The sequence below is a fragment of the Aegilops tauschii genome, chromosome 4 (genome assembly GCF_002575655.3).
Source record: "Aegilops tauschii subsp. strangulata cultivar AL8/78 chromosome 4, Aet v6.0, whole genome shotgun sequence".
NCBI classification, from domain to species: Eukaryota; Viridiplantae; Streptophyta; class Magnoliopsida; order Poales; family Poaceae; genus Aegilops; species Aegilops tauschii.
This window is the reverse complement of record NC_053038.3, coordinates 354,594,597-354,621,955: the sequence shown is the minus strand read 5'-3', so window position 1 is coordinate 354,621,955 and position 27,359 is coordinate 354,594,597. Positions and strand designations below refer to the sequence as shown.

Here is a 27,359-nt window from a genome sequence, read left to right as displayed (position 1 = left end):
CTTGAAGAAGTGTCGTATCAGTTCGAGCATCACCCGAAAGATTTGCACGGCAAAACCCTCGGTGGTGTGTGGGGCTTAGTTTCTCGGTTTTCTGCTGATTATGGTTCAGGGTAGGTTAGCGTGAGGTGCGCTTAGTGCGTTTCTGCAAAGCTGGTATACATCCCAGCAAGCCATATTTTGCTTTCCATAAAGCAGGGCGCACAAGGCTTTGCCTATAAATTGCCCATTCTCTCTTCTATCTTTTTCTTTTTTCTTTTTTGAACAAGAGAGGAGAGAGAGGTCCAAGCTGCATTAATAATGAGGCGGTGGAATACAGCAACTTACGAAAGGACCCAAAACAAATAATCCACTAGGCCGTAGCTGGGAGATGATGTGTATCCCATGGTCGGCATGCCGTGCAAATTTGTCCCCGGGGTTTATGCGGCTCCGCGGCCCACGCCATCCCACCGCCCTCCAAGCGCATTCAAGACCGTCGTTCGGTCCTGCTCTCTGCACACGAGCGCAAACGTTTTGAGAACGTCATCAAACTCTGGGATTGGAGACTCCTTTCCTTGGATTTCTGGGGCCGTGAAATGGGAAGGAAATGGCACGCCGTCGCGGCACTGGGCATGGCGTACGCTGTCGCCGCCGCCGTCGCGGATGGCGACAAGGGCCTCTCCTTCGCCGGCACCGTTGCAGGGCCGGAGGAAGCGAGCTCCCCGCGCAAGCTGGCCAGCTTGTACGGAACCACTTATCACCACGTCTGGCCGGTAAGTTTTATCTGTACAGTTTGTTCAACTCTGTGTTTTTTTTCCCGGGGAGTTTATTTTGTAAGCTAGCTGTTGTGACCCGTTCTGCATGCACTTCCTTTCTGACGCGTGAATCGTCAGTAACTGGGTTGCATGCCGTGTTAATTTGGTCGGCTTTGCTATTTCTCAATTGCCTGAGAAATTTGGTAGCGTCAGTCGATTCCGATGAGGCCGAGTCATGACCTTGATGGAGATGTGGATGACACGATTGTTTCCGCCGTAGGAGAGGATGACGGTCTGCAAGGCGGGAGAGGGGCTTTTGTCGTTTTGGCCGCCGCTTGGATTAGACTGAACCCGAGCTTGAGACAGGGATGCCCCAGCGTCACTGGTGAGGCCTCATCGGGATATGCAGAGGAGCGGCAAGGGGTGGGAGGAAGCAGAACAAACTAGTTGCAGAAAAAAAGGAAGCAGACCAAAAAAAAGTCGAAAAGGGAAGAAGAAGAACTCTTTTTTTTTTTTTGCGGTTGAAGAAGAAGAACATTTGCCGTTAGATTTTTATAATCCAAAGGCAGAAAGATAAAGAAATAGACTGAAAGTAAAATGATTTTCAGGTGCCTGACCTATATGTGCTTCCTAATTTGATGTATTTTTTTGACGGAAAGGTCTTCATGGCTAGCTTATTAATTTCAAATAACACTTACATCATCCGCGAGAAAACGAGAAATCAAACTAGGGGGTGAGTTCAACAACATGGTCAATGGATCAACACGTCCCTGTTGAGCAATCATATGAACGACCATGCTCGGCTCTTTCTTACAATGTTTGAAAAGAACCTTCCTGAAGTCGCCACATAACTGCCGACACTCTTCTAGAATAGGGCCAACCACCATCAATGACCTACATTGAGATTAAGAGCATCCACAACGATCAGATTCTCCATATGCACAGCGATAGAGCTACCTCCAATCGAGAGAGCAAGCTTCAAGCCCTCGGTTAGAGCAGCCACTTCAGCCGAAACAACGCCCACAACATGTTCTACCTTCGCTGTTTGGATTTTGGTGCTCCCTAATTTGGTGCATTTTGTTGTATGTAGCCCATGAAATTTGGATGGCGAATTGTGTTAGGGTCATTCATTGGATTCTTCGGGGCAGCATTTGGCAGCGTTGGTGGAGTAGGCGGAGGCGGGATCTTTGTTCCAATGCTAACGTTGATCATTGGCTTTGATCCGAAGTCATCAGCAGCCATGTCAAAATGTGAGGATAGAATTCAATCATTGTGCTAGAATTTGTTTCTCATCGTTCTTAATTTTTATATTCAATTTGCAATGACTCCCTACATAATGGTCATTATTGTGGTATTTTGCATATTGTGACATTATATACCTCCATTCGTAAATAGATGGTGTAATCTTCTTCCGTAGATAGATGATATTTTAGAGATGCACAATTTTTAATATGTTTGACCATTCCTTATTGTATACTTACTATATGGGATTTTGTACTGTGAAACCATTTTTCATGATAAATCTCACGGCACATTTCCACTTAATAATATAAATTTGTATACATAGTTCTAGGTCAACTTCTGAATTTTTGGACTACACGCTTTCTAGTAAGTCGGTGTATTTACGGCTGGATGTCGTAACTTGTAATGTGGCTTGGTGTGTTCTCCATATTTAATGTAGAAACATCAGCTCGGATTTTTTTAATCAAAGCCAAGTGAAACAATTTGAATTTTACCAATAAAGTGTGGTGCTGATTTGAAATGACATCATTAGTCTTGAGAAGGCCAAAGTTACCTCTTGCTCTGTGTCAGGTAGTAGATTATCGTATAGCAGTTAAGCATGGATTTGCTCAAATGTAATTCGTTGTTCAGTTGAACATGGATTTGCTATTAACATCTATCATAATAATATAACAAGTGAAAATATAAAATCATCACCAAAGAAGCATGTCCAAGGATGTTATTTTGTGATTGTTTCATTTTTCAAAAAGGAGGAGAAATCCCCCATTTCTAAGAATCTCTTCCCCAGGTATGATCACGGGAGCTGCTGTTTCAACCGTGTATTGCAATCTCAAGCTGAAACACCCAACTTTGGACATGCCAATGATAGACTATGATCTAGCCCTCCTGATACAGCCCATGCTCATGATGGGGGTTAGCATTGGGGTTATCTGCAATGTGATATTCCCCGAGTGGCTTGTCACAATCCTCTTGATCATCCTCTTTCTAGGTTCTCAGTCTTTTCCTCAAACTGCCGATGACACTTTACCCTTTCTAGCAAGTAGCTGACTTCATAATGCATTTTAAATTGAAATTACAGTTACTGCGATTAAAGCTTTTCTGAAGGGTGTTGAAGCATGGAAGAAAGAGACAATGATAAGAAGGGTTTGGTACATTTTTCGTATGTTTTTTTGCGGTACATATCTTTTAAGGATGCTAACATGTTACTCATTTCAGGAGGCAAAGGCAAAACAACTAGAGAAATCTAGTAAGATCAATACACTTATTCATCATCATTAACAAAATGTAGAAAATTGTTCATATTTTCTTGAATTACCAGATGAAGATACTAGATATACGCCACCGCCTATAGGACCCGATCCTGCAGCTGAGACAAAAAAACCAACAGATGAAGCGGTGATTTTTTTCCCCTAGCCTGGGAGAGATCTCGAGTACTATATATGTATAACACAAGAGCTCGCTTGATGATGTAGGCATCCTTTTTTACCATATGTAGGTATCCATTTGGAAGAACATTTACTGGAAGGAGTTTGGCCTTCTGGCCTCCGTTTGGGTAGCATTCCTTACACTTCAAGTCACCAAGGTGATAAACTAATTCTCTGGTGTCCTTCATGTTTTCGATGTCAACATACATTTGTTTTTATATATAACACATGAGGCTCTACGCTCTAATTCTCATTTTTCCCTACCTTATCTATTAAATATGAATAAGCAACCTCAATCTACACACGAGATATTGAAAATTGGAGAATACTACTAGAACCCGATATTAAATTCCAGATACCCCTTTGTGTATATCCTCGCCAGATAAGAATCAAGCAAATATGCCCTTTTCTATCTATTATTTTTAGCCATGTGGCTATCCTTATTAATTATTCTGTAATAAAACTCGTCTTGTATACACAAAATCGTTTGCCAAGCCATGCCAATACTAGACTTAGTGCTTACACTTCCGTCACAAAATTTTGAAATTGTGGATTGGTCCTTATGGTGTTCACAATGCCAGTGCAATCACAATAAAGCTGAAGTGCTTCGCACCAACCTTAAAAAATAGTTTGTTTGTCACACATATGTAAGTTGTAAATTTCAACAGTAGTAGAATTTAGAAAGAGTGGTAATATTTCTTAGCTAACAAGATAACATGGTTTCATAATTTTCAAGACAATGGCAAAGGATGGACATAATTTAAGGTGGGGTGAGCTCCATCACTTGCCCAGCTCGGCCAACAAAAAGATGATCCAACATCCCAGACTACAAGACTGCTTCCTCACCGTTTCACTTCCCCTATCAAACGTAGGAACTCGACCTAGCCGGCGATGCATACATATATAATATATTTTTGGTACAATTTTAGGTAGCACGGCTGCCCCACCTTATCCGATGGGGTCCTCCACCCGTGACTCTAGATAAATCAGGGTGACAAAGTCAAAGTTTTATCTTTTCATGGCTCAGTAAATCATTCGAGAATATAATGCATGTTTGATAAAACAATAGCATGACAATGCATCGCAAATTATAAGATCAAGGCTATCAAGGAGAGGTAAGATGCCTTTGTGATGATCTAGTCAGCTTGTTTGTTATCTTGTCCTAGTTCAACACTGTCACCTACTTACCATAAAAGCAAACATAAGAAAATACACACAAGCATGAGTTACTAAGTGCAGGAAAAAATATGCGCGAAGATGGAGAGATCCAGAATAGGGTTGGAGTTGCAAGATTTAGTTTTATATTAGTATTGAATATAAAAGGATTATCACATGATGAAATTGACATGGAAGGTTAATCTACATAAAAGATATGAATGCCATCGTCTTACCAGTGGCAAATGGGACCAATATTTATTCCAGCATAACCGATAACTGGAGTGTTTATGAAAGCAACAAGTGAAAGTATGCACTAATGATTGTCCATTGACATGATCCATAAAACATAAAGGTCTCATGTACGCCTATCCAAAGGTGTAGCTATGCCCCAAGGCTGATTGGGCCATTATCTAGGTCATGTCATTGGATTTTGATTGTAGCACATTCGACATTGTTTAACAATGTAGCACGTGTTTGGCCTGGGCTTGCCCGGGCCTGGCCCTGTCCTGGCTGTGCCACTGCACCTATGATAACTTCGTGAGTGAGGCCATAGATCAAACAACACATGTGGATACCACGTGTAAGATCAGGGTTACATCAAAACTAATGCACGACATGCTCGAGTTTTGTTATCCATGGGTTCTATACTTTTTTCTCCCAATATATATATGAACCTTTATAATTCAAGGTCGCCAAATGGATGGCTTCTATTATTTATTTTTCTCCTCTCTGATTAATGTGAGACTCTTTAGGAAGAATGTAATTAGTATTGATATAGTAATGTAATAATAAATAATGAAATTTACCATCAGTATTTTTGCATATCGGTTTTTGGGAACTCTGAAAATAATGATGTTAGAGAATTCTAGCATATCCCCTAGCTTGAACTTCCAAAAGCCACTCATTGGGAGCCTCCCAAAAAATCAGGGTATTGGGAGGTTGTCTTCTAGCATATCCCCTAAACTTATATCACAATAAGTTTTGTTAGCTAATTATCACTCCTTTATGCATACAAACATCATTTCAACTACACTATTTATGTCATATTAATTGAGACATTTATGTTCAGCCATACAAATCCAACAACATTTCAATCCATAATTTTCAAATCTTGAAATTTTAAAATTCAAATTAAAAAAAACATAGGTCCAAGTGAAGTAAATAATTTAATAAAAACATGATGGTGCATGTATGAACTTGCCATGAAGTTCCCACAAGGGCTCCACAGGGTCATCTTAAAGTTGCTTACGCATATGTCAGTCTTCAACCTTTCTACACGCTTTAAGAAATCTCTATATGATGTCTTCATGATGCTCAAGCATTCCAGGTATTCGCATTTAATAATACTTAAAGTTCTCATTTTTGGCCTCTCTCATTCTCTATTATCTTTTATGCATGATTATATTTTTTGTCATGGTCCCTCATAGTGTCTTTTGGTCCCATAATCTATTAGATCTGCTAACAATTGCAAAGCGACCTTGCAACACACCAAAGGCTCTTTCAACATTCTTTCTAATAGCTTATTGATCCTTGGCAAGCTCTTTTGTTGCCTTCGGGGTGTGTGTTCACAATGTGGACCATGAGAGATAGATACCATCCGCAAGGTAGTGTCACATATCATACTAGTGACCATTTACTTGAAAGATGCAAGGTAGAGCATTCCCAACAAAAAGACCTACAAACAAAGGAGACATTTGTTGGATTTGAGGTCATTATGAGAGCTAGGAACCCCAAAGTAACAATGCCAAATCCATAGATTGTGGGATGCAACTACTTCAAGTATGATTGTTGAATCATGACAATGACTAGGGAATTGCCCATGCCACGTTGTAGGGCAATTATTCCATCTTTAGCACATGCAATCCATGCTCTCAAGCATCCTCGGGAACCCTAATTGATGCACCAATATCCATCAGCCTTGCAATGTCGTCTACACTGGTTGTTCTCAAGTAGTCACTTCCGCAGAGCTCAATCACAAACTTTGCAAATATCCCCACGTTCTTGATGGTGTCTTCATCTATGGTGTAAATGTATTCATTTGTAGCTTCAGCTGGGGATTTGTGATCATGCGCATTGCCGACATTATTTTCTAAAAAGCACATGTGCCAAGTTCTTTGGTTACATTTCTCTTCTGCTTGAGATAATCATGATTGTGTTCCACGACAGTTGCAATTCACAGGAAGAGCTCACTAGACATTCTAAAACGTTGCATGAAGAGTGCGTCGGGATACACCAAGTAATCCCTTACGAGACAGGCATCAACTTCTTCCTAATGCAGAAGATAGCACACACGCCCTGACTGAGAACCACGTCTAAGTAATTTGTTGGTCTCCTCCTCTTGAATGATTAACTTCCACCCCATCTTGAAGTCATCTTCCTCCTCCTCCTCCTACTCCTCGGATGAAAGTCTGAGAAAAACTCCCAAACAAGACTCCTCATTTGTGCATTGAATTAAACAATTAAACAGATGTGAATCTTCAAATGCAGTTTTGCTAAAAAAATGAAAAGAAAAAGCATGCAACCCTTTAGTTGAACACTTTGTGTGCGTCACCGACGGAAGCTCGTGGTGGCCTGCAGGAGCTCAAGGAGGCTGGGAAGTGTGTATGGGGGATTGAGCTGATTCTCCGCCTTGCTGAAGCTCGTGGCATGGGATGGCCGCAACATTATAGCTCGGGAGTGGCGGCGGTGCCTCCCTGAATGGCTACACGTGCGGCAACGGTGGTGACGAGAATTTCGGCTCGTGTGGTTGGGAATAGTCGTGGCGAGGAGACTCGTCTCGGACGGCAAGTGGTGTCTCCGGTGGGAGGAGGAGGAGGGACGGCGATGGTTCCGATGATGATGATAGAAGGTAGTGACCGGGTGGTGAAATTTCTCCCACGACGTTTTCTTGTTTCAAAGTGGGATTGGGATGCCCAAAACTTCCTCGAGTATTAGGAGCTAGATGATGTTTTTTGGGAGGTCCCAAAAACTTTTGGGGATCTGCTACAGTAATAATTGAAGTCCTTTTTGGAGTTGTAGGTGTTTGTTAGAATTGCTCTTAGTACTGTTTTCGAAGAAACTGTAATCTTTAGGCTATCCATAGTGCAAAGTATCATACACTAGTATCATGCATATTGCAACTCCATAGTGTATAGTATCATACGTTAATATTTTATATGATCTTATTTACTATTTTGCGCATGGTAGCACATCACTAATTCTTTCATGCATGCAGAACTACGTGGCAACTTGTTCCACATGGTACTGGGTTTTGACCGTACTCCAGGTAACCTTACCGCGTTTCTTCACCTCATTAATCAACCACATTTCATATAAAATTGATCACTAGTTACGACTTTGATGGGGATTCAAGGAAGTTTCTATGCCAATGGCTAAACTGCCTGAAAATGTCATCACTATCTAGAATAACTTGAAAGCAATTCTCTCGCAGGTTGTAATCATCATCCTTTTTGTCTTCACTTTCGATTTGCATCTTCGCTGCAACAAAAGACATACATATTGTTGTCATCTTGTATCATCTCGTAGTCAGCGCTTCATATTTCGACCATCCCTCCCGTGTTACACTAACAAAGCTCCTTTACCTGTTGGATATGTAAGCAGATCCCGGTGTCAGTTGGAGTGTCCATGTACCAGGCAGCAAGTTTGGTGCAGGGGAAGAGGGCGCTATCATCAAGAGCAAATAACCAGACCAGCCCGAAAGCTCATCAGATATTAGTATACTGCTTCTTTGGTGTCACCGCCGGTGTCCTCGCCGGTCTGCTTGGGGTCGGTGGGGGCGTCGTCATGGGGCCTCTCTTCCTGGAGCTCGGTATCCATCCGCAGGTAAAAAAGGAAAGAGAAAAAAAAAACTTTGTTCATCGCAGAAACAAAAACTTTGTTTACCGGATGCTTCAACCATTTTTTTTTTGCGAGAACTCTTCAACCATTTGACGGTGTTCTATTTGTACTTTTTATATTTGAGCTATTGGTATGTTCCATTACACTGGTGCAGGTCTCAAGTGCGACGGCCAGCTTTGCGATGATGTTCTCATCTTCCATGGCGGCCGTGGAATACTACCTGCTGAAACGGTTCCCTGTACCATACGGTACTGTCTCTTTTTCTCTGTTTCTCCTATGGGAGTAGATGGGAGTAGAGATCATGCACTGCTATCTTATTATTTTTGTCTGAAATTTGTGCAGCTCTCTTCTTCACTAGCCTGACATTTGTTGCCGCGATTGTTGGCCAGCGGGTCGCAAGGAAGCTGGTCAATTGGCTAGGGCGGGCATCATTTATCATCTTCATATTGTCCTCCATGATCTTCGTCAGCGCGATTTCTCTAGGTACCTTTACCGGTTTCCCTCTCACTGCAACCATTCCATTCAGGTTACGTGGTCTCATACCCAATAGAAGCTCCTCTTAAATCTGCTGTCTGCAGGTGGAGTCGGCATCTCCAAGACGACTCACAAGATGGCGCGGCACGAATACATGGGATTCGGCAACATTTGCAACTATCATGCGTAGGAAGCACACATACAAGAACAGCGTGATGATTGTGCAGTTTCAGTGGATGGAATGCTGTGATGTTTGCTTGCAGATGCCAAGTTGAACCACAAGGCCAGGAGATAAGAATTCCAGCCAGTACCTTCCAACGTACGAGTTGTATTTGCTAGTCACCAAATGTAAATGTACCTTCAGATGGATAAACCGTAATTCTTAATAGATTTATGCCATTTCTGACTTCTGGTAAGTTTAAAGCTCCTACTCCATTCCATAATGTAAGACGTTAGTGTCAAAAAATGTCTTACATTATGGGACGGAGGGAGTACTTTTCAGAATGCCTTTCTTCATAGGAGTCAAAAAGTAACTCATGTTAAGTTCTGCCAGCATATAAAAGAACACACAAGTAGCAACAATTTCAAACAACTCAGATATTACAGGTGCGTAGCACAAAACATATCATCCTTTCCTCTATACAGTTTATGCCCAACACTCGTGTGATCATATTGTGCTTATTCACTATATGCTTTATTCCAAGATATCCGCAAGCAAGCAAGCTGACACTTCTACAAAAACGCCAGGATCGGCAAAACTAACTCGTCTTATGAAGACACACACACACACGCACACACACACACACACAAACACACACACACTTATCAGCGTGGACGCAGCACAAACATGAGAACTGGAAGAGTTTCCTTATTACCTCAATTTTGCATAGGCGGTAGGCAGCACGCATACACATATCAAAGCTTCTTCGGGAACTTGTATGTTTTCTTGAGGAACTTTGTGGCCGCCTCATCGTACCGGTAGCACAAAACTCGCAGGATAGTGTTCGGGTCATTTGCGCTCCACTGGGCGGGCACACGAGGAGGTTTCGGGAAGCTAGATTTGGTTGGAGATCCCTGGCGTTCAGTAATCGCTTGCTTGAAACGCTGGATGAGGGATTCTGTATCTGTTCGTAGGAGTGGCAGAACGCTCTTCACCTCCGATGAAGCCTTGTCAACCAGTTCATGTGGCAGGCCATCACCATTTGCCAAGTACAATCCTCTGAGGGCTCTGAAATCATTCTCTATGATCTGAGCGTCTTGAAGGGTGAAAGCGCGTGTAGGTCCACCAGCAAGAAGCACCAGTAGGAACCCATCAAAGGAAGCTTTCATCAACGCAGTTATGAGATGGTCCCGCGGCTCATTACGCATTATGCCAGATATCACCCCAAGGGTAGAGTGAAGCTCTCTCAACAAAGGCTCCACCCTGTTTGATGCAGCACCACCGACATACAGCATGTCCAAGAGAACATGACTCAAATAACTGAATACCACCTTATGTGCTGTTGCGTCACACAGCTGGCGGATGCCGTCTTGGCAACTTGCCTGGGATAGCTCAAACCTGATGTTCATTCCATCAGTGGTGCCATTACCATCCTGTGATAATTCACTGTTTCGCAAGCATTTTTTCGCCTTCTTCTTCAGATTCTCCACCTCAGTTTGGATGTAATGGAGTGTATTTATTTGTACACAGAGTTCAGAAAGATCGCATCCTTCCGACTTTCCAGCAGAAGATCCAACTTGCGATCCACGATTCAGAAGAGCATGTGGCTTTTCCTTTTTCTTGAATAATTTGGATCCAACGTCGCATCTTGTTAAATGAGGCAGTTGTGGAGTAGCAGTACTCTGGGTCCCTGTGCACCAATGCTAAATGAATCCACCCTCGGTAAATCGAAATAATTTTACGGGAAAATAAGCTTCATGCTCAGACATACCATGGCAAGCTTTCGCTTTCGAGACATAATACTGTAGAATCCCATCTAGTCCAGCTGTTAAATCAGAAACCAAAGTAGAGTGCATTGATATGGGCAACTGAAAAAACGCATCTAAAATTTCATCAACCATCCTTAGCATCTCCATGGAAGAAGGAGCAAAGCTCTGCCTGTTAGCTTTTGGATTCCATGTCTGCATGCAGATTCACAGAATTAGAAGAATACTGGTATAGTGGTACGGTTATTCTATAGTGATACCAGACTATACAGCATTGCGCAAAATAATGTGACAGAGCTCTTGGCATTCAATGATATCGACTATCCAATAGATGGTTGAGAATGGCTGCATATCTAAATATGCTGATCACTCAAGAAAGATATGCAATTGCAACATAGGAAAATGCACCTTCTATTATCCATATTAAGTACAGCACTAGTAGTTTATAACGTGCATCAGCCAGCTGCAGAAATAGACTAATCTGATATAATAGCAACTATGAACAAACTATAAAAGCTTGCAAAGGTAATAATTAAGGGTTGATGAAAGGATACAGCGTACTAAATCCATGGATAACATTGTAAAAGGCTAAATAACTGAATTTGCATGGTTACTACTATAGATACGGTATGGGACATTGAGTAGGATCACCTCCTGCTGTAAACTTTGGTCAACCCATTCTTTAAGTTTGTCCACTCGTTCTTTCATCCAACCTTTGACCAGAGCAGCAATTGCATTTTCAGCTTCATACGGTGGCATCTGTCTAATCAATGACTTGCCTCCATCATCACTATCCAGAAAGTCTTCAACTGCAATATTAACCAGATTCTTCTCTAACTTGTCAGCAGCGTTAAGCACTTGAGCCGTGTCTGGTGTGAACTTTGTACGCCCAACCATAAATTGCTTCAGCTCATTACCAAAGCAAGAATGAAGGGTTGTAACTGCAACACCAGAAGCAAGCGGGTGCCATTTCTTCAGTATTGGACTGTAGATATTTTTCTCCTTCGAAGCAAGGTCACTAATATCCTTTGCGAGGATTGCAAGAACTGGCACAGGATTCCTTGATGATCGCTTTAAGTCTGCCTCATCCATTCTCTGCACAAATCAACAGAGCGTCAGAATCAATGCATATTACTGGCATAAACACCAGAACGAGTGTCAAAAGGCCAATATTAAGATCAAGCATTTTTTTTAACGCTCCCTAAAACTATAAATAAGCAGATCAATGTTGCTGACAGTGATTAGTGATGTTTAATGTCCAATTTTGTAGCACGTTTAAAAACCATTGTCTCATGGTGAGATAAAAGAAAATGGTGATAGTAACAATAAATGAGTATGAGACTTGCATTATTCGTTCTTTGAGTGAAGTGAGCCAAGCAGAACAATTCACAGTTTAAACTTACTTGAGCAAAAGCAGTATGGAGCGAGGACCGTATATAGGTTTCGATCTTGCCACGCACCACATCAGTCTTTTGTTTCCTTTTACCAGGGTGTTTTTGAGATATATCTTCAAGAAGAATCTTCGCAGCTGAGACTCCTATTGTGACAATACCTTGCATCGAAACAATGTTGCTAGCATTGAAAGTTTCATGGTAAGCTAGTAATCTTTTCTCTGTCCAACCCGTTATGGAACTTAAAATGGAGATCAATACGTCACAGTAATCTGGATCTTCTGCGTTTTTTGCATCTTTTACAACTACATTTAACTGATTCTCAGCAGCAGAAAGTAACTCAATATCTACTTGGTCCGATGTGACAAAATGGTTGAACAACGCCCAGGTAAAGCAGAGGTTGTGAAGCATCTGATTAATCCCAAGAATAACCCAAGTCTTCTTCAATAACCCCATCACTTCATCAATTTCATCAACCACAGTACCATTCTCACTATCAAAGCAAGCTTCTACCAACATTTGATAGATATGGAGATTGAATGGAAAGCCATCTGCCCAGTGACACTCGTCAGAACTTCCACCTAGGGACCTACCAGCAAGGGACTTCACCGCACTGCATAGTTCTTGCATCGATTCCAAGTTCTTCCCGTTTTGAAGTGATTTATCATATGCTCTACTTATTATCTCTCGTAATGTCTGTGCATCAATGTCTGATTTGCTCAAGGGAATAAGTGGGTGAACCAGCAAACCAGCCTCAAGAAGCTTCAAGTTCCTAAACTGCCAGGCCTCGTACTCATGTGGATCAGGGAAATCCGATGCTTTTGATCGCTGCAGGAACTCTAAGGGTAAAATCATTGATTCTGCACGTCTACCTAGCTGCTTGAAGAAGAAAAGGTGAAATTAATCTTAATGGTCAAACTATTTTTGTACATGAAAGAGATCTCTATTGTTTTACATGAATAAGTTACACAGCATAGCTGATGGTGGCTCAACTGTACAAGTTAATGGTGCTCTAAGTAATTCATTTGCTAAAATAGAACGATTGCCAGTGTTAGAGCTTGACAAGTTCAGAACAAACAAGAATGTTCTACCAACTTCCTCTATCTTAAAGAAAAAAATCCAATTAACATAAAGTTCATGTCTGATATGTCTAAAAGGAGACATGCATTTGACCTGAAATAGCAACAAAATAAGAATCAAAGGTACCCAAACAAATCTTACCGAGTGGGATATAAATAGTAAATTCCATTTTTCAGTGTGTCCACACCTCACAGGTAGAGCATATATTGATTATGATTTCAATGCTCAGTTTCTGCTAATCAATTCAGGTTATTATTGCCTTGCTATGTGAGCAGTGAATAACTGAAGTATCTTTTTTTTACATGGAATGACTGAAGTATTGAAAGTGATAAGAATGAAGGACTGATACAAGTCTATGAAAATATCCAATGGCAAATTATTCTTGACAGTTCACAGAGATTGTATCAGATAATGTATACCATAACTGCTAAACGCCACAGCTGAAATTTGAACAGTTCACCTTAGGAAACACAATTAGCAAATTTACACTCAGAGCTTGACGGGATCACAAAAAAGAATATCACTACTTATTTGATTTCATATTACACGCACAACATTATCTAAAAAAAAACTTATACGCAGAACCGAATACAAGGTTGACATGGTCATTTTTTTCTCCGTTGCCAATCCCGCTCATAATTGGAGCCTACGTCTGCACTCAGGCCCCATGTAAAAGCAAGAAAGCACCATCATTAAGCAACCATTGGAGCATAAAGTACAGGCTGCCAAAGGACAGAGACCATGAAGAAGGGAATAGGTACTTGCATCACTGATTCATGCAATATATCACTGCATTAAATTGTCATGCAGCAAAAAAACGAGCAAATTCCTTTCCACTTAATTACTCCTACCTTATAAAAAAACAGCTGGTCACCACATATCAGTTGCGATCTTAACCAACATAATAACTCAAGGAAAGTAAATTCCATATGATCTTCCAAATCTCAAGATCACCAAGCTGAGACAAGCCACTGGCCGCTCAACGATCACACTATTGGCCCACCAATAACACACCAATAACAGGCTAACACGAACCCAGACGAGAGATCTAATACAACTGTGAAGCCCACCGACACTGCAACAACCAGCGAAACAAGCAATCGGGAATAAATAAAGGGAAGCCACATTTCGAGGAAGCGAGATGCAACCTGGCCGGCGGCGATGCGGAGAAGCCCGCGGCGGATCCTCGAGTCGGCCTGCTCCGTGACACGTAAATTGACCCGCACCAGCTCCATCACCGTCTCTGGCCTCCGCGGCGCCTCTATCCCGGCCTTAGATGACGCCGAGGGGCTGAGCCCGAGCGACCTCTTCACCTTGCTGGCCGCCGTCGACGTCCGCGAACGCTGCAGGCCGGAGGACGAGGAGGAGGAGGAGGTCGAGGTGGACGTGGAGGAGGTGGAACGGGCGGTGGCGGAGGAGGGGGCGGACTGGGGGATGTAGATGAGGGGCCTGCCGCCGGTGGCGCGGGAGGCGGCGACGAGGACCTCGTAGGCGGTGGTGCGGAGGTCGGCGTCGGAGAGCGGCACGCCGAGGCCGGGGAATGGGGCCGCGAGCGGCATCGCGGAGGAGGAGGTTGCGGTGACAGCGGTGGCGGCGGCAGTTGCGAGGTCGCTCGAGAGGGAAGAGGTCCAGGAGGCGGAGGCGGAGGCGGAGCGGGAGTCGGGGAGGAGGCGCGCCATGCTGCCCATGCTTTCGGCTTTTTTTTTCTTTGTTTATTGTTATAGCAGCTGATCGGTTTTGGGGTTGGTTGGGGTGTGTTGTGTTTGAGTGAAACGTCTCGTTTGCAACAAACCACCGTGTAACCCACAAGGCCACAACCACAAATCTACTTTCATTTTTTATTTTTAAAAAAAATCTACTTCTATTTTCCCTTAGAATTAGGCAAAAAAAATTATGGGGGAGAATTAGACAAAGTTATGTGTGAGCAACTTCAGCACCGCCCCATTTTAGAGCGGTCAGGGCAACTCCACTGCGAACCAAACGTCCCGCAAATGTCTGGATTAAACGGTTCACGCACTTTTACCCATCTAATGTCGACATCCGCCACAATGGATTCCGACAACATGGACCCACCCAAATCGACACGTCATTTGCACAACCACGCCTGTCCTCTCCCGCTCCTTACGTCTCGATCAGCGCCCCCCCCCCCCCCCCTCGCGTCGTGATTCGTTGACACGATGGAGTCGCCGGAGGAGCCGATGACGATGTTCGCCCACACGGTCGCATATGTAGGACCCGGACCTGGATGTGTTCGCCTGCAATGTCGCGTATGCGCTACGCCAAGGTCGGCGCCCCATGGCGAAGAAGTCGGACAAGACTTAGAAGGCGGTGGCGGCCGGTCAAGCCGACACCATCATCCAAAGTGCACCGTATTGTAGCCCTGGCCCGTCCAGCTAAAGCCAACCTATTACCACGTCACCCAACACCTCTGTCTGAACGGTACCCAAGAATCGCCGCAACAGTCCTTGTCCTCCTTCACTTCCGGTCATCAAGCGTCGTCCACCATTGGCTTCAACGGCGACTACCTCTTCACAAAGTCTTATTCGGTCGACTCTCGTTCTTGAGTTGACATTGTTATAGCTTGTTGTGTTCTTCACAATTATGCACTATCACAAGGGATTAATGACTTTATTATACCTGAAGTGACATGGACCGCGCAACCAATTCGAACATCAAGGCAACAAAGCAAGTGACACTAGGGCCGTGGTAGACCGTAGGCTACAGATGACAGCCCAAATGTGGGAAGATAGACAACTCGTGTATGTTAATCTATGAGTGTGGCACACTTGTGATGTTTATGCAACTATATTCGAATTTATTTGATGGCTAGACAGATTGTATCATTTACTATATTTGAACCATGTATTTGTGACGTTTATGTGACTACGTTTTGAATTTATTTGATGGTTGGACATATTGTATCATTTACTATATTTGAATCATGTATTTGTGATGTTTATGCAACTACATTTAAATTTATTTCATGACTGGACATAAATGGACTCCAAGAGTGTTGAAGTCACCGCTGCAAGTGGGAACTCCAGGAGAGCTGGGATCATTGTATGGACCAATTCCATGACCAAAACCATGCTTGGTTTTTTGGTTGGTCTTGTTGCTGATGGGACGAGAACTTCAAGTGGATTTAGGGATGTGTGTAATAGACAATGTGATGTTGTTTTGAACGAGCAGTTCAAGCTAACTGTCGCTGGAGATCAAATCAGAAACCATCTCAAAAAGTGGAGGAAGATTTGGGGAAGGGTAATCAATTTTTGAAGAATTTAATTAAGTGAAGCTCTATGGGATGAAGATACTTGCACAATTAGGCTCAGCGATGAGCACTATGCAGGGCATTGTATGGTATGCTTCTCACCCTACAAATCTAATGCCATTTTATGTCTGCATTATGCTAATCATTTGCACATTGTTTGTCAACCCACAAATCTGATGCTCCCTTCTTGAATACACCAATGGAATACTATCATGCCACGGCTTCCATTTATGGGACAACCGGGGCTAAGGGGCTGAATGCTAGGTCTGGCAATGATCTTGTTTCTATTGATCACGAAGACAAGGAGAATGGTGAGGTGAAAACGTCACCAAATGTTGCTGAGTCTTCTCACCCCAAAGCACCACCCAAAAGGAAGGCCAAGGTATAGCACGTTTTTTATGATCCACTAGTTATCACTCTCAAAGATGGGTTCAAACTTGTGGCTGAAGCACTTGTGAAGTCTAGTGGAGATGATGATGATATACTCGATGTCCTTTGGGACAAAGTCTCCACATTGCCAGATTTTGATGAAGAGCACCTAGCCCACTACTATGCTCATCTTGTGGACAACCCCAAGACTGCAAGAGCCTTCATGAAACTTTCCCAAACCAACAAGGTTGTTTGGGTGAGTAGGTATGTGAAGAAGAACTTCTAAATTCGATATGATTGTATGGCTGCCAAGTATGTGAACTTGACACGTATGGTTGTACTTTGGTTGCTTTTGGAGAATTCGTATGTGAACTAGAGATGTATGGCTGTCAAGTATGTGAACTTGACATGTATAGCTCTATTGCACTTTAGTTGCTTTTGGAAATTTGGTATGTGAACTAGACATGTATGGCTGCCAAGTATGTTGACTATGTGCACCTTGTTGAAATTTGTATTAAATGCGTGATGTCATTTATGTGTCAAGCTTGTCAATACATCTTGTCATGTTGTCTTTCTTGAAATACAAATGAAATGCTGCAAAAAAATATTAAATTTTATGTCATTCCATTTTTCATTCCGTGCTTCCAACCAAACACCAAAACGGAAATCAACCAGTTACACTTTTTTGCTCCTACCAAACACATGACTGGAACCGACCCATTCCTCATGAATGGAATCATTCCATTCCATGATAGTTGGTTCCCCAACTAAACACACCCTTTATGTTTTGTGTCTCTAAACTTTTGCTATCGTAACTCTTCATGCATGTTTATCATGTTACACTTATATGCATGTTGGCATTCATGAGAGTTCACAGTTTGCTATGCACTGTCATGTTCTTCATGATAAATCTCATTACACTGCTGGCTCTGATTCCATGATGTAGGGGGAGTTCGCCATAATTTCATAATGCCATGTGCATTTGCATTCAAAAGAAAATTCTTCAATATGCGCATCTTCATGGGGAGTTCTCTCTATATAATGCAATCGAAATCCTTTCAAGGCTTTTAACCAATTTTGCAATCGATCGCCAAACGGGGGTGATTGCAAGTGCATCTAGTGCCCCTTATAAGTTTTGTCAGATTAATGACATAAGTGGTTAAGGAACCAATGTGTTTGTGAGCATATGCAGGTGAAACTCCATGAGGATTTGGTTTAACCTATGATGTATGACCTATAAAAATGTTTTGACAACATTGAAATGTTTGGCGTGTTCATTGTAGAATTTGCATGAAGACTTGTAGTTCTTTACTAGTTCCTTTTATTCTTCTTTGAGTCAATAGAACAAACCGTAGTGTTAAGGGGGTCCAAGTGTTACTGAGGCAGTCTGTCTTCAAGTATGGTCAATCGAACCTATCTCTTCATAGTTGAAGACTTGAAAATATCCTTCCAGCCAAAGTATTTAAGCTTGCATGTCGAAGGTGATTCTGCAGAACACGTGAGTTTGTTCACCAAAGAGCTAGGAAACCTATTGGAAGGTTGTCCTACTATGAAGAATTTGAGAGTTCAAATTTCTGACTATTATGATAGCTGACAACACGTTGGTATGTGTGTCTCGTCCAATGGTCATATCGGCACCTCGGGTTGTGACCCCGGCTATAAATAACCTCTACCTCCAATCATTTGCGCTTGGCTGCTCCGCGTGATTCGAGACAAGTGTTGTTTGAGCAAACCATCTTCTGAATTTTTTTGAGTAAATCCTAAGTGCGGAAAAACCTTAGAGCCTAATAGATAAGCGATTGAGTACCACTAAAGAAAGTTCACTAAACACTTCTTAATATTGAAGACCGAGCATCTTCGAGATGGTTAAGTGTTCGTTCAGAGCATCCAACCTGTGGATTTGCCGAATAAAAAGTTTGTGACGGTCTGAAGATCACCGCAAGATCTACCACGAGCGTTGGGCGAGTTCTAAGTGAGCTTGGCTCAAAGAGAATAAGGTGAGGACTTTCGTGTCTTCCGAGCTTTGGCACAACCCCTCCAACCAGACGTAGAGCTGTGCCAGCAACTTGAACTGAGTCAACAAATCATGTGTCTTCATTCCATTTATTAACTCTACTTTACTTTGTGCATTATGCCCCGTGTAAAGAATTTGCTTCCTTCTCTCTCTGAAGACTTTTTCTGAATACTTATCTTTCCCGTTGTTATGCACTATGCTTAGTTATGTTTTCAGTTTTGTTGTATTGAAGTGTTTCTGCCTCTTCATTAGACTGTTTTAGTTATACTGCTACTTCATTTCCATGCTATCATCTGTTTTGTTATCATTGTTTCAGTTCTGATCGCACGTATGTTTAAGTTTACTGCTGCCTAGCTTAAGTTTTCCTTTAGTACTTCTTCGGTATTAGTTTGTATTGTTCTGTTTTTTTCGTGATTACTTTGTTTTCTTCGAAGAAATTAACCCTTTTGAAGTAGCTCTTCCAAAAAAATTGTTGAAATCTTTCATTCACCCCCCCCCTCTGGTTGATTAACTTGATCTTACGGTATCTTAGATAATTAGTTTTGCAAGTGAACATTTTCTTTACCTTCCTTTTTGTAAAATCTTCAAACCATGTCAGACATTCACTATCATGCACAACATGTATGCTATTGTTTACTTTTCTGCTTTATGCTGGACAGAGTTTTTTTTACTTGGGATTTGAACATAGAGCAGATGTGTTGGAAAGCATGGATCCACCACACTGGTGCCTGTTGGTGTGAGTTGATATTTATGTATCTGCTAGAGGGCTCAAGTGTAAAATGTACATATAATATAGATAGAGAATAGAGAGATGGATCGGAAGAGATCCAGAAAATTCCCCATTCATCGCCTCTGCCCTCTCTCTCTGTTCTTCAACCCAGATCACTCAAATCTTCCAGTTTTTTGTATGAAAATCAATATGGCATCGGAGCAGGTTCGTTCCTTTGCGCTCTCCCTGCAATTTTGAGCGCAGATTGGCCGCCGACGAGGTGCTGTGTCGCCGTAGTCTGGAGCTTGCGGTCGTTGCTGTCGTGTGTGGTGTTGTGGTCTGTCCGCGTCCCTGTCTTCATCCCCTCTGCAGTCCGCCGGAGTGAGGTGCTGCACCACCGCCGCTGGACCCGGACATAGGTCTGTAGCGCTGCTCTGGTTTGGTGTCAAGTGGTTTGCGACGTGGTCAACTTCATCCCCAAAGTGCTGTCCTACTTCTTTCTGGTACCTATCAAGCCGCTGGTTCATCTCCAAGTTTTTTATTTGGCACATATTTTCTTGCGTGAGGTCTCCATCACAAACAGAGGAGAGGCCAAGTTAAATCAGACTAGTGTGCTACAGGCTACAACAAATTAGCAACTGCCGTGGTGAACTTTAATACAATTGTTGAGTGTGCTTGGGGTGTGCTTTTGCATTGAAAATGTCAGAGCAAACTAAGGATAAATCAGGGGATTCAAGTATAGAAAAAATGTATGAAATATTCAGTAAATTGCTTGAGCAGCAGCAGCTTAAAGCAGTCCCAGAGACAGTTAAGTATGCCCTGGAACCAAATCCAGTGAGGTTATCAGGTCCTGGCAACTATGTCAGTTGGGCACGCCATGCTCAATTGATACTGAGTTCTCATGGCTATGAGAACCTACTTGTAGATGATGAAGAAAAGCAGAAAAGTGGTGATACTCACACAAGACAGATCAATGATAGAGTTTTAGTATGGTTGTTGGGAAGCATGGATCCAGTAGTGCGACAACAAGTCGAAATAATGTCAACTGTGTCTGAAGTATGGACCGCTTTGTAGAAGCAATTCGCTGGGAAATCAAACAAAATGCAGGCAACCCGCATTATGGAGGAATTAGTTCATCTAAATCAGGGTACAAAGTCTGTAACAGAATATGCTGGGGAATTGAAACGGCTATACAGGGATCTGCACTATTATCATCCTTTTCAACCAGTTGACAAGAAAGATCTGGCCATTCATCACAAATGGTTTGAGACAATTGTGGCCAAGCTGTTTCTAGATGGACTAAATCAGGAGCTTAACCTTCGACGACAACTCATATTCTCTCAACCAGAATGGCCCAGTCTTGATGATATTATTTCCAGTGTGCTCGAGGAAGAAACCCGGTTGGCTCAACCCAAGGAGGAGGATCTAAAATGTGGAGATGACCGTGCGGCTTTATCTATGCAATACCGCCATACTCCCAGGCCCTTTGGCAAGATAGAAAAAAACAAGTTGTTTTGTGATCACTGTAAAAGAAAAGGACACACAAAGGTTGGATGTTTCGAGCTGCATGGATATCCATCATGGTGGGAAAAAGGAAAATCTCGGACAGGGGGAGTTCAGAGTGTGAATAGAAGGCAGGCTAACCTAACCGCGTCTCTACGGGAGCCACCAGTGGTAGATGTACGAGCTCTTGAAGAGTTCAACTCCAAGCTTAAACTCTCAGAAAGCTCATCTTCCTCCCAAGGCACTTCTAAGGTTGATTCCAATCTAATTGCCACTTCTCACCAAGGTATGAACCTTTGTCAAGCAAACACCAGCACCAAATCAAAACCTTGGATTATTGATACAGGAGCTACAAATCATATGACAGGGGATTCAAACCTGTTTGTATCTTATACACCTTGTTCAGGTAAAGACAAAGTCCGTGTAGCAGATGGATCCATGGTGCCTATTGCGGGGCGTGGATCCATCCGGTGCACCAAGTCATTGTCTTTACCTCATGTTCTACACGTTCCCAAGCTTCCAGTTAACCTATTATCTGTTAGCTCTATCGATAAATCTCATAACTGTAGAAGTTGGTTTGATCCTACTTGTTGTGCTTTTCAGGAGCTAGGGACTGGGAAACAATTGGGGACTGGGACCGAGCATGAAGGACTTTATTATCTTGATGATGGAAGTGATGAAGTGGCTCTTGCATCATGTTTGTCTTCCTGTCAGGAGTTATTGTTGCATCACCGCAGGCTTGGACACCCTTCTTTTGCTGTTTTATCCCGCGTTTATCCTGCTTTATTTAAGTTATGTCCTAAAGAGGCACTAGTATGTGATGCTTGTGAACTAGCTAAACATACTAGGGGCTCTTATCCTAGTATTGGTCTTAGAAGTGAAAAACCATTTGAAAGAATTCACTCTGATGTGTGGGGACCCTGTGAGGTTCACTCAGTTTCCGGGCACCGGTGGTTTGTGACCTTTATTGATTGCTTTAGTCGATACACTTGGCTTTATCTTCTGAAGCATAAGAGTGATGTATTATCTGTTTTCAAAGACTTGTGTGCCCTTATTAAAAATCAGCATGCAACTACTGTTAAAATTCTGCGTACAGACAATGGTACTGAATATGTTAATCATGAGTTTGAATTGTTTCTTGCTTTGAATGGTATTGAACATCAGACATCATGTGTCAATACACCAGAGCAAAATGGTGTTGCTGAACGTAAAAATAGACATTTGCTCGAAGTTGCACGTTCATTGATGTTTACAATGAATGTGCCCAAATTCCTTTGGGGTGAGGCAATTAAAACTGCAACTTACTTGATAAATCGCATGCCTCTTCGTGTTTTAGGTTACAAAACTCCTGCTGAATGTCTTTTAAATTCTAATGAATTTGTGGTTCCTCCAAAGGTCTTTGGGAGTGTTTGTTTTGTGCATGACTATAGAAATTCGGTTGGGAAATTAGATCCCCGTGCTCTAAAATGTGTGTTTATGGGTTATTCCCCCTCAAAAAAGGGCTATAGATGCTGGTGTCCTTCAGAGCATCGTTTTTTTGTGAGCATGGATGTAACTTTCCGTGAAAATGAACCGTATTATGGGTCAAATGTTGGGTCTGGTATTTCCTTGTCACCTCCTGATGAGGAGCAAGAAAGGGGAAGTGAAGGGCCTGTCCTTGTTCTTGCTCCCACTTTAGGTGATTCTCTGTCTACTGATAACACTCAAAATCAGGGAGAGGCGAATGATGGTGTTAGCGATGATAACTCTTGTCATGGAGACGAGGGCGATGTCACTGGACACTTATCACTTCCATCTCAAGGTGAGGAGTCTCAAATGCGTGAGGGCCCAGGTACCAATACTATGCCTTCTAATTCTGTAGCTCCTACTAGCACATCAGGGCAGAGTGATAATCAACTTTCTACTCCTGTAGACAACTTACCTATTGCCTTGCAAAGACCAACTAGAACTCGAAACACACCAGGATATCTTAAAGACTACAAACATGATATAGCCAATTACATCTCCTACAAATATTGTAGTCCATCCCTCCAAAGTTTTATTGCTTCTGTAGATCTTGTTTCTATACCAAATAACTGGAAAGTAGCCTTGGAAGACCCAAAATGGAAGGAAGCAATGCTGGATGAGATGAGAGCATTGGAGAAAAACAAAACTTGGGAGCTCGTGAATCTACCTCCAGGTAAGCAACCGGTGGGATGCAAATGGGTGTTTACTATTAAGCACACCCCAGAGGGTAAGATAGATAGATACAAAGCACGCCTTGTAGCCAAGGGGTACACTCAGACTTATGGCATAGACTATGATGAAACCTTTGCACCTGTGGCAAAGATGAGCTCTGTGAGGACTCTCATATCTTGTGCAGTTAATTTTGATTGGAGCATCTACCAGATGGATGTAAAAAATGCATTTCTTCATGGCGATCTTCATGAAGAGGTGTATATGCAAATTCCACCAGGTTTTGAGTCCAGTCGTAATACAGGAAAAGTACTACGCCTACATCGTTCCTTGTATGGGTTGAAACAATCACCAAGGGCATGGTTCGATCGTTTTAGACAAGCTATGTTGAAAAGAGGCTATCGACAGAGCAATGCTGACCACACATTGTTCTATAAACATTCCAATAACAAGGTAGCAATCTTGATAGTTTACGTCGATGATATTGTGATGACAGGCAATGATACCGAGGAAATTGCTGGCCTGAAGCATCATCTTGCACAAGAGTTTGAAGTGAAGGATCTAGGACACTTGAGGTACTTCCTTGGTATAGAAGTCCTGCGTAGCAAAAAAGGTATATTTCTAACACAAAGGAAGTACATCTTAGACCTGCTCAAAGAAACTGGCATGTACGGTTCAAAACCAGCTGCTACTCCCATTGAACAGAATCACAGATTAAGTAGTGATGTAGGGAATCCTGTTAATAGAGAGCGCTACCAGAGACTTGTGGGTAAATTAATTTATCTCTCCCACACTCGTCCCGATATTGCATTTGCCGTAAGCGTTGTGAGTCAATTCATGCATAACCCAAGAACGGCTCACCTGGATGCTGTTAATAGAATCCTACGGTACCTTAAAGGGTGTCCAGGGAAAGGTCTTCTCTATACAAAGCAAGGGAATTTACAAGTTGAGTGTTATACAGATGCGGACTGGGCTGGTTCCCTAGATGATCGGCGATCCACTTCTGGCTATTGTGTATTTGTTGGCGGAAATTTAGTCTCTTGGCGAAGTAAAAAACAAAATGTTGTAGCTAGGTCAACTGCTGAGGCTGAGTTTAGATCCATGGCACATGGCCTATGTGAGCTATTATGGCTACAGATTCTTCTAACAGAGCTGAGGTTATGTCATAGTAAGCCTTTGATGCTTTACTGTGATAACAAATCAGCAATTGATATTGCAAATAATCCGGTGCAACACGATCGTACTAAACATGTTGAAGTTGATCGTCATTTCATCAAAGAGAAGCTGGACCGAGGAGTGGTTTGTGTACCATACGTGACTTCAGCAAGTCAGATAGCAGATGTTCTAACAAAAGGTCTACCAGAAAAGTTGTTCTCTATCTTTTGTAGCAAGATGGGTTTATCTGATGTGTTTGCCCCATCTTGAGGGGGAGTGTTGGTGTGAGTTGATATTTATGTATCTGCTAGAGGGCTCAAGTGTAAAATGTACATATAATATAGATAGAGAATAGAGAGATGGATCGGAAGAGATCCAGAAAATTCCCCATTCATCGCCTCTGCCCTCTCTCTCTGTTCTTCAACCCAGATCACTCAAATCTTCCAGTTTTTTGTATGAAAATCAATAGTGCCCATGTGGCCACGTCCAAAATTAACTGTAATGCACATAGAACAGATGGAGTACATTATTGTTTCATAAAAAGCATAGCCCTTACAGGTTACAACATGGTGTCATTTATTGGGAAGAAAACACATACAACTCATTGTGATAATGGTGGCAAAAGAAGCCCCAGCCCCCAGTGACGAGAGTTCAGTCTTGCCTACTCAAATGCCGCCGTTCCCTGGCAGGCAGCGACCGTTATCCTTGGCGACAGCACCGCTTCTTCAAGCAATCTGAAAACTCACAGCGATATATACGTTAGTATCGGTAGTATAAACCGAAAGGAATGAAGAAAAGAACTTGGAGGAAAGTTGTATTTGCCTTGAGATGCCTCTTGGCAGCATCAAGCAAGGCCAGCGGGACATTTTTGGTTTGCTTATACGCTTCGATCTTGTTCATCTCCTCGGTGTATCTCTCAAGGTTGGGCCTGTCTTTGGCGATCTCGTAGTTCCTCAGGTTAGAGTAGTATATCTGAACCCTCTCCAAGATCGTCACGTACGCAATGTCCACCTGCAAGTTGAAGCAGTTGAAGCAGGCATTACCACAAACATCCGGTGGAAATCAAAGCAGAACACATTTGGTTTAAGCTCGAGTGGATTAGCATATATACCAAGCTAAATTGGCCAAGGAAGAACGGGCCGTCGCTGAACTTGGACAGGGCAGCTTCGATCTTGTCTAGAGCAGCAACTGACGAACAAAAGGATGTAATTACGCTCGAGCAATGTGAACTAATCCGAAATGGCATTCCTATGATTCGGAAAGTAGTTGCAGAGATGGTTGTTAGTTACCAGCTTCGTCTGACATGGCCACTTGGGAGATCAAGGGCGAGTAGAGTGCTTTGGTAAAGGCGTCAGCGTAAGCAATCAGCTCATCGGCGAACTGCCTCTTAGCCGGATCCTGGCAATCGACACATCCAAAGATTACAGCAAGACTGAAACATCATTTTCTTCCCTAGAGTTAATGGGCTATATCATCTGATCTTACTTGAGGAAGCAGTGCCGGGCCTTGGAAATTGGTGTCGATGTACTTGATCAAATCCAAGCTCTCTCCGGTGACCCTGCCGTCGTGCTCCAGGGAAGGCACCTGTATATGGAGTGGAGGGAAGACGATCCATGAAGGTATAAGCATTGGTGCGAGGATAGGAGGGCATTCGGTCGAGGAACAGATGATCATTCATGTCGGTGAAGTGTGTGTCGGCGCGTACCGTGCCCTGTGGGTAAACCTTCTCCTTGTACCATGCTGGTTTGTCCTCCAGATTGATGGCGACCAGCTTGATCTCCTCCTGCAGACCCTGCACAGAACGACGCACGGAAAAAGGAACAGGGTTTCAGTTTGTTTTTCTTCTCCACGCAAGGTTTAGTGATGGATGGAAGATGTGACTTGGCATCGGCTGCAAGTACCTTGCAGTTCCGGGTCACCCAGGCACGTTGAGCAAACGGGCAGATGTAGCAAATATACAGTCTTCACGTACGTACGTCGTCGCACCGCACATAATCAACCGACAGTTAGTTTAAAAGTTAGCTCATGAATTGCATCCCGATGGATGCAGATGGTTGAGATCACTAGTAGCGGTAGGTGGTTACCTGGTGGTGCCATCAAAGAGGGGAGGGGGCTCGGAGACGGCGCCCAGTGCAGGCGGGAGCACTTCTTTCGTGGAACTGCAGCGGACACACACACACACACACCACCGTCTCAATTACTCCACGTACAAAATGATGTAGTACAACTATACGTACTAGCGCTTACTACTCAGAGAAATCACGCACCTTGCTATTGCTGCAGCTGCGGCCATTGCGAGTAGGACGTGACAAGTGTAAGAGGCAGTGGTTGCTCGAGTCGTCTGAATGAGTATCTGATGCGTATTAGTTTGGTGATGAGTGGTGAGCGAGTCGTCCCGGGTATTTATGGGTCGCCGGGAGGAGATGGGAGCCAAGTTGGCGACTGGAAGAAATGGGATGACGGAAGGAAGGAAGGTCTCTTCCGGCTAATCGTACGTCTCCGTCATTGGGGACGATCGGTTCGTGATCGTGCACCTAGCTCTCTGTTGGTCCCACCAAATCGGGCTGCGGCGTGTTGTCGCTTTTGACGGGGGTGACGTAACTGATTGGGTCATCATCTTCAGCGGCAGCCCGGGCGGGTGTTGTATAATGACGTTTGTTCTCAGCGTTGACGTAATCGATTGGGTCATCTTTCGGAGGCGAATCTGCTTCCAGTAGAATGGCTGCCACGGCTATTTATTTATTTTTGAAATAGAACATTCCTATAATAACCGTCGTGTTACGTTTTTGGCCAAAATTTTGCCGAAATAGGGTTTTCTTCCGCTTTGTATTACAAAGCAACCATCATCGATACAACCCACGATAGGTGCTGGGGCGGAAGCAGCACAGGCACGCCCAAAAGAA

The 27,359-nt window shown here is 43.0% G+C and overlaps 3 protein-coding genes and 1 long non-coding RNA gene across 9 annotated transcripts; 2 read left to right on the top strand and 2 right to left on the bottom strand.

Moving 5' to 3' along the window:
- Positions 1-287: 287 nt before the first annotated feature.
- On the top strand, positions 288-9,275 carry LOC109768219 (sulfite exporter TauE/SafE family protein 3). 5 transcript variants are annotated; one of them, XM_045232162.2, is made up of 13 exons: positions 292-749; positions 1,822-1,981; positions 2,761-2,961; positions 3,052-3,116; positions 3,189-3,219; positions 3,292-3,368; positions 3,469-3,555; positions 4,134-4,265; positions 7,770-7,820; positions 8,156-8,377; positions 8,547-8,640; positions 8,735-8,875; positions 8,971-9,275. In XM_045232162.2, exons 1-13 carry the CDS (start codon positions 573-575, stop codon positions 9,054-9,056), a joined length of 1,524 nt encoding a protein of 507 aa, XP_045088097.1. In that variant the 5' UTR covers positions 292-572; the 3' UTR covers positions 9,057-9,275. The 5 variants fall into 5 exon arrangements, with proteins under 5 accessions (XP_045088096.1, XP_045088095.1, XP_045088097.1 ...); XM_045232161.2 differs by having other exon boundaries at positions 288-749; positions 3,052-3,219; positions 8,782-8,875; XM_045232160.2 differs by having other exon boundaries at positions 291-749; positions 3,052-3,219.
- Positions 9,276-9,439: 164 nt separating this feature from the next.
- On the bottom strand, positions 9,440-17,926 carry LOC109768218 (protein unc-13 homolog). The gene is made up of 5 exons (XM_020326962.3): positions 14,412-17,926; positions 12,196-13,059; positions 11,444-11,887; positions 10,798-10,987; positions 9,440-10,716 (listed from the first exon to the last, which is right to left on the bottom strand). The coding sequence occupies exons 1-5, from the start codon at positions 14,949-14,951 to the stop codon at positions 9,782-9,784; spliced, it is 2,973 nt and encodes a 990-aa protein (XP_020182551.1). The 5' UTR covers positions 14,952-17,926; the 3' UTR covers positions 9,440-9,781.
- A 1,809-nt stretch (positions 17,927-19,735) lies between these two features.
- Positions 19,736-22,187, top strand: LOC120971792 (uncharacterized). Its single transcript, XR_012182170.1, has 2 exons — positions 19,736-21,412; positions 21,730-22,187. It is a non-coding gene; the product is annotated as an uncharacterized lncRNA (long non-coding RNA).
- A 2,783-nt stretch (positions 22,188-24,970) lies between these two features.
- On the bottom strand, positions 24,971-26,860 carry LOC109768216 (protein IN2-1). Of its 2 annotated transcripts, XM_020326959.4 has the most exons (9): positions 26,724-26,858; positions 26,541-26,615; positions 26,358-26,418; positions 26,162-26,248; positions 25,942-26,040; positions 25,746-25,854; positions 25,568-25,644; positions 25,279-25,467; positions 24,971-25,190 (listed from the first exon to the last, which is right to left on the bottom strand). In XM_020326959.4, exons 1-9 carry the CDS (start codon positions 26,747-26,749, stop codon positions 25,182-25,184), a joined length of 732 nt encoding a protein of 243 aa, XP_020182548.1. In that variant the 5' UTR covers positions 26,750-26,858; the 3' UTR covers positions 24,971-25,181. The 2 variants fall into 2 exon arrangements, with proteins under 2 accessions (XP_020182548.1, XP_020182547.1); XM_020326958.4 differs by lacking the exon at positions 24,971-25,190 and having other exon boundaries at positions 25,216-25,467; positions 26,724-26,860.
- Positions 26,861-27,359: the final 499 nt, after the last annotated feature.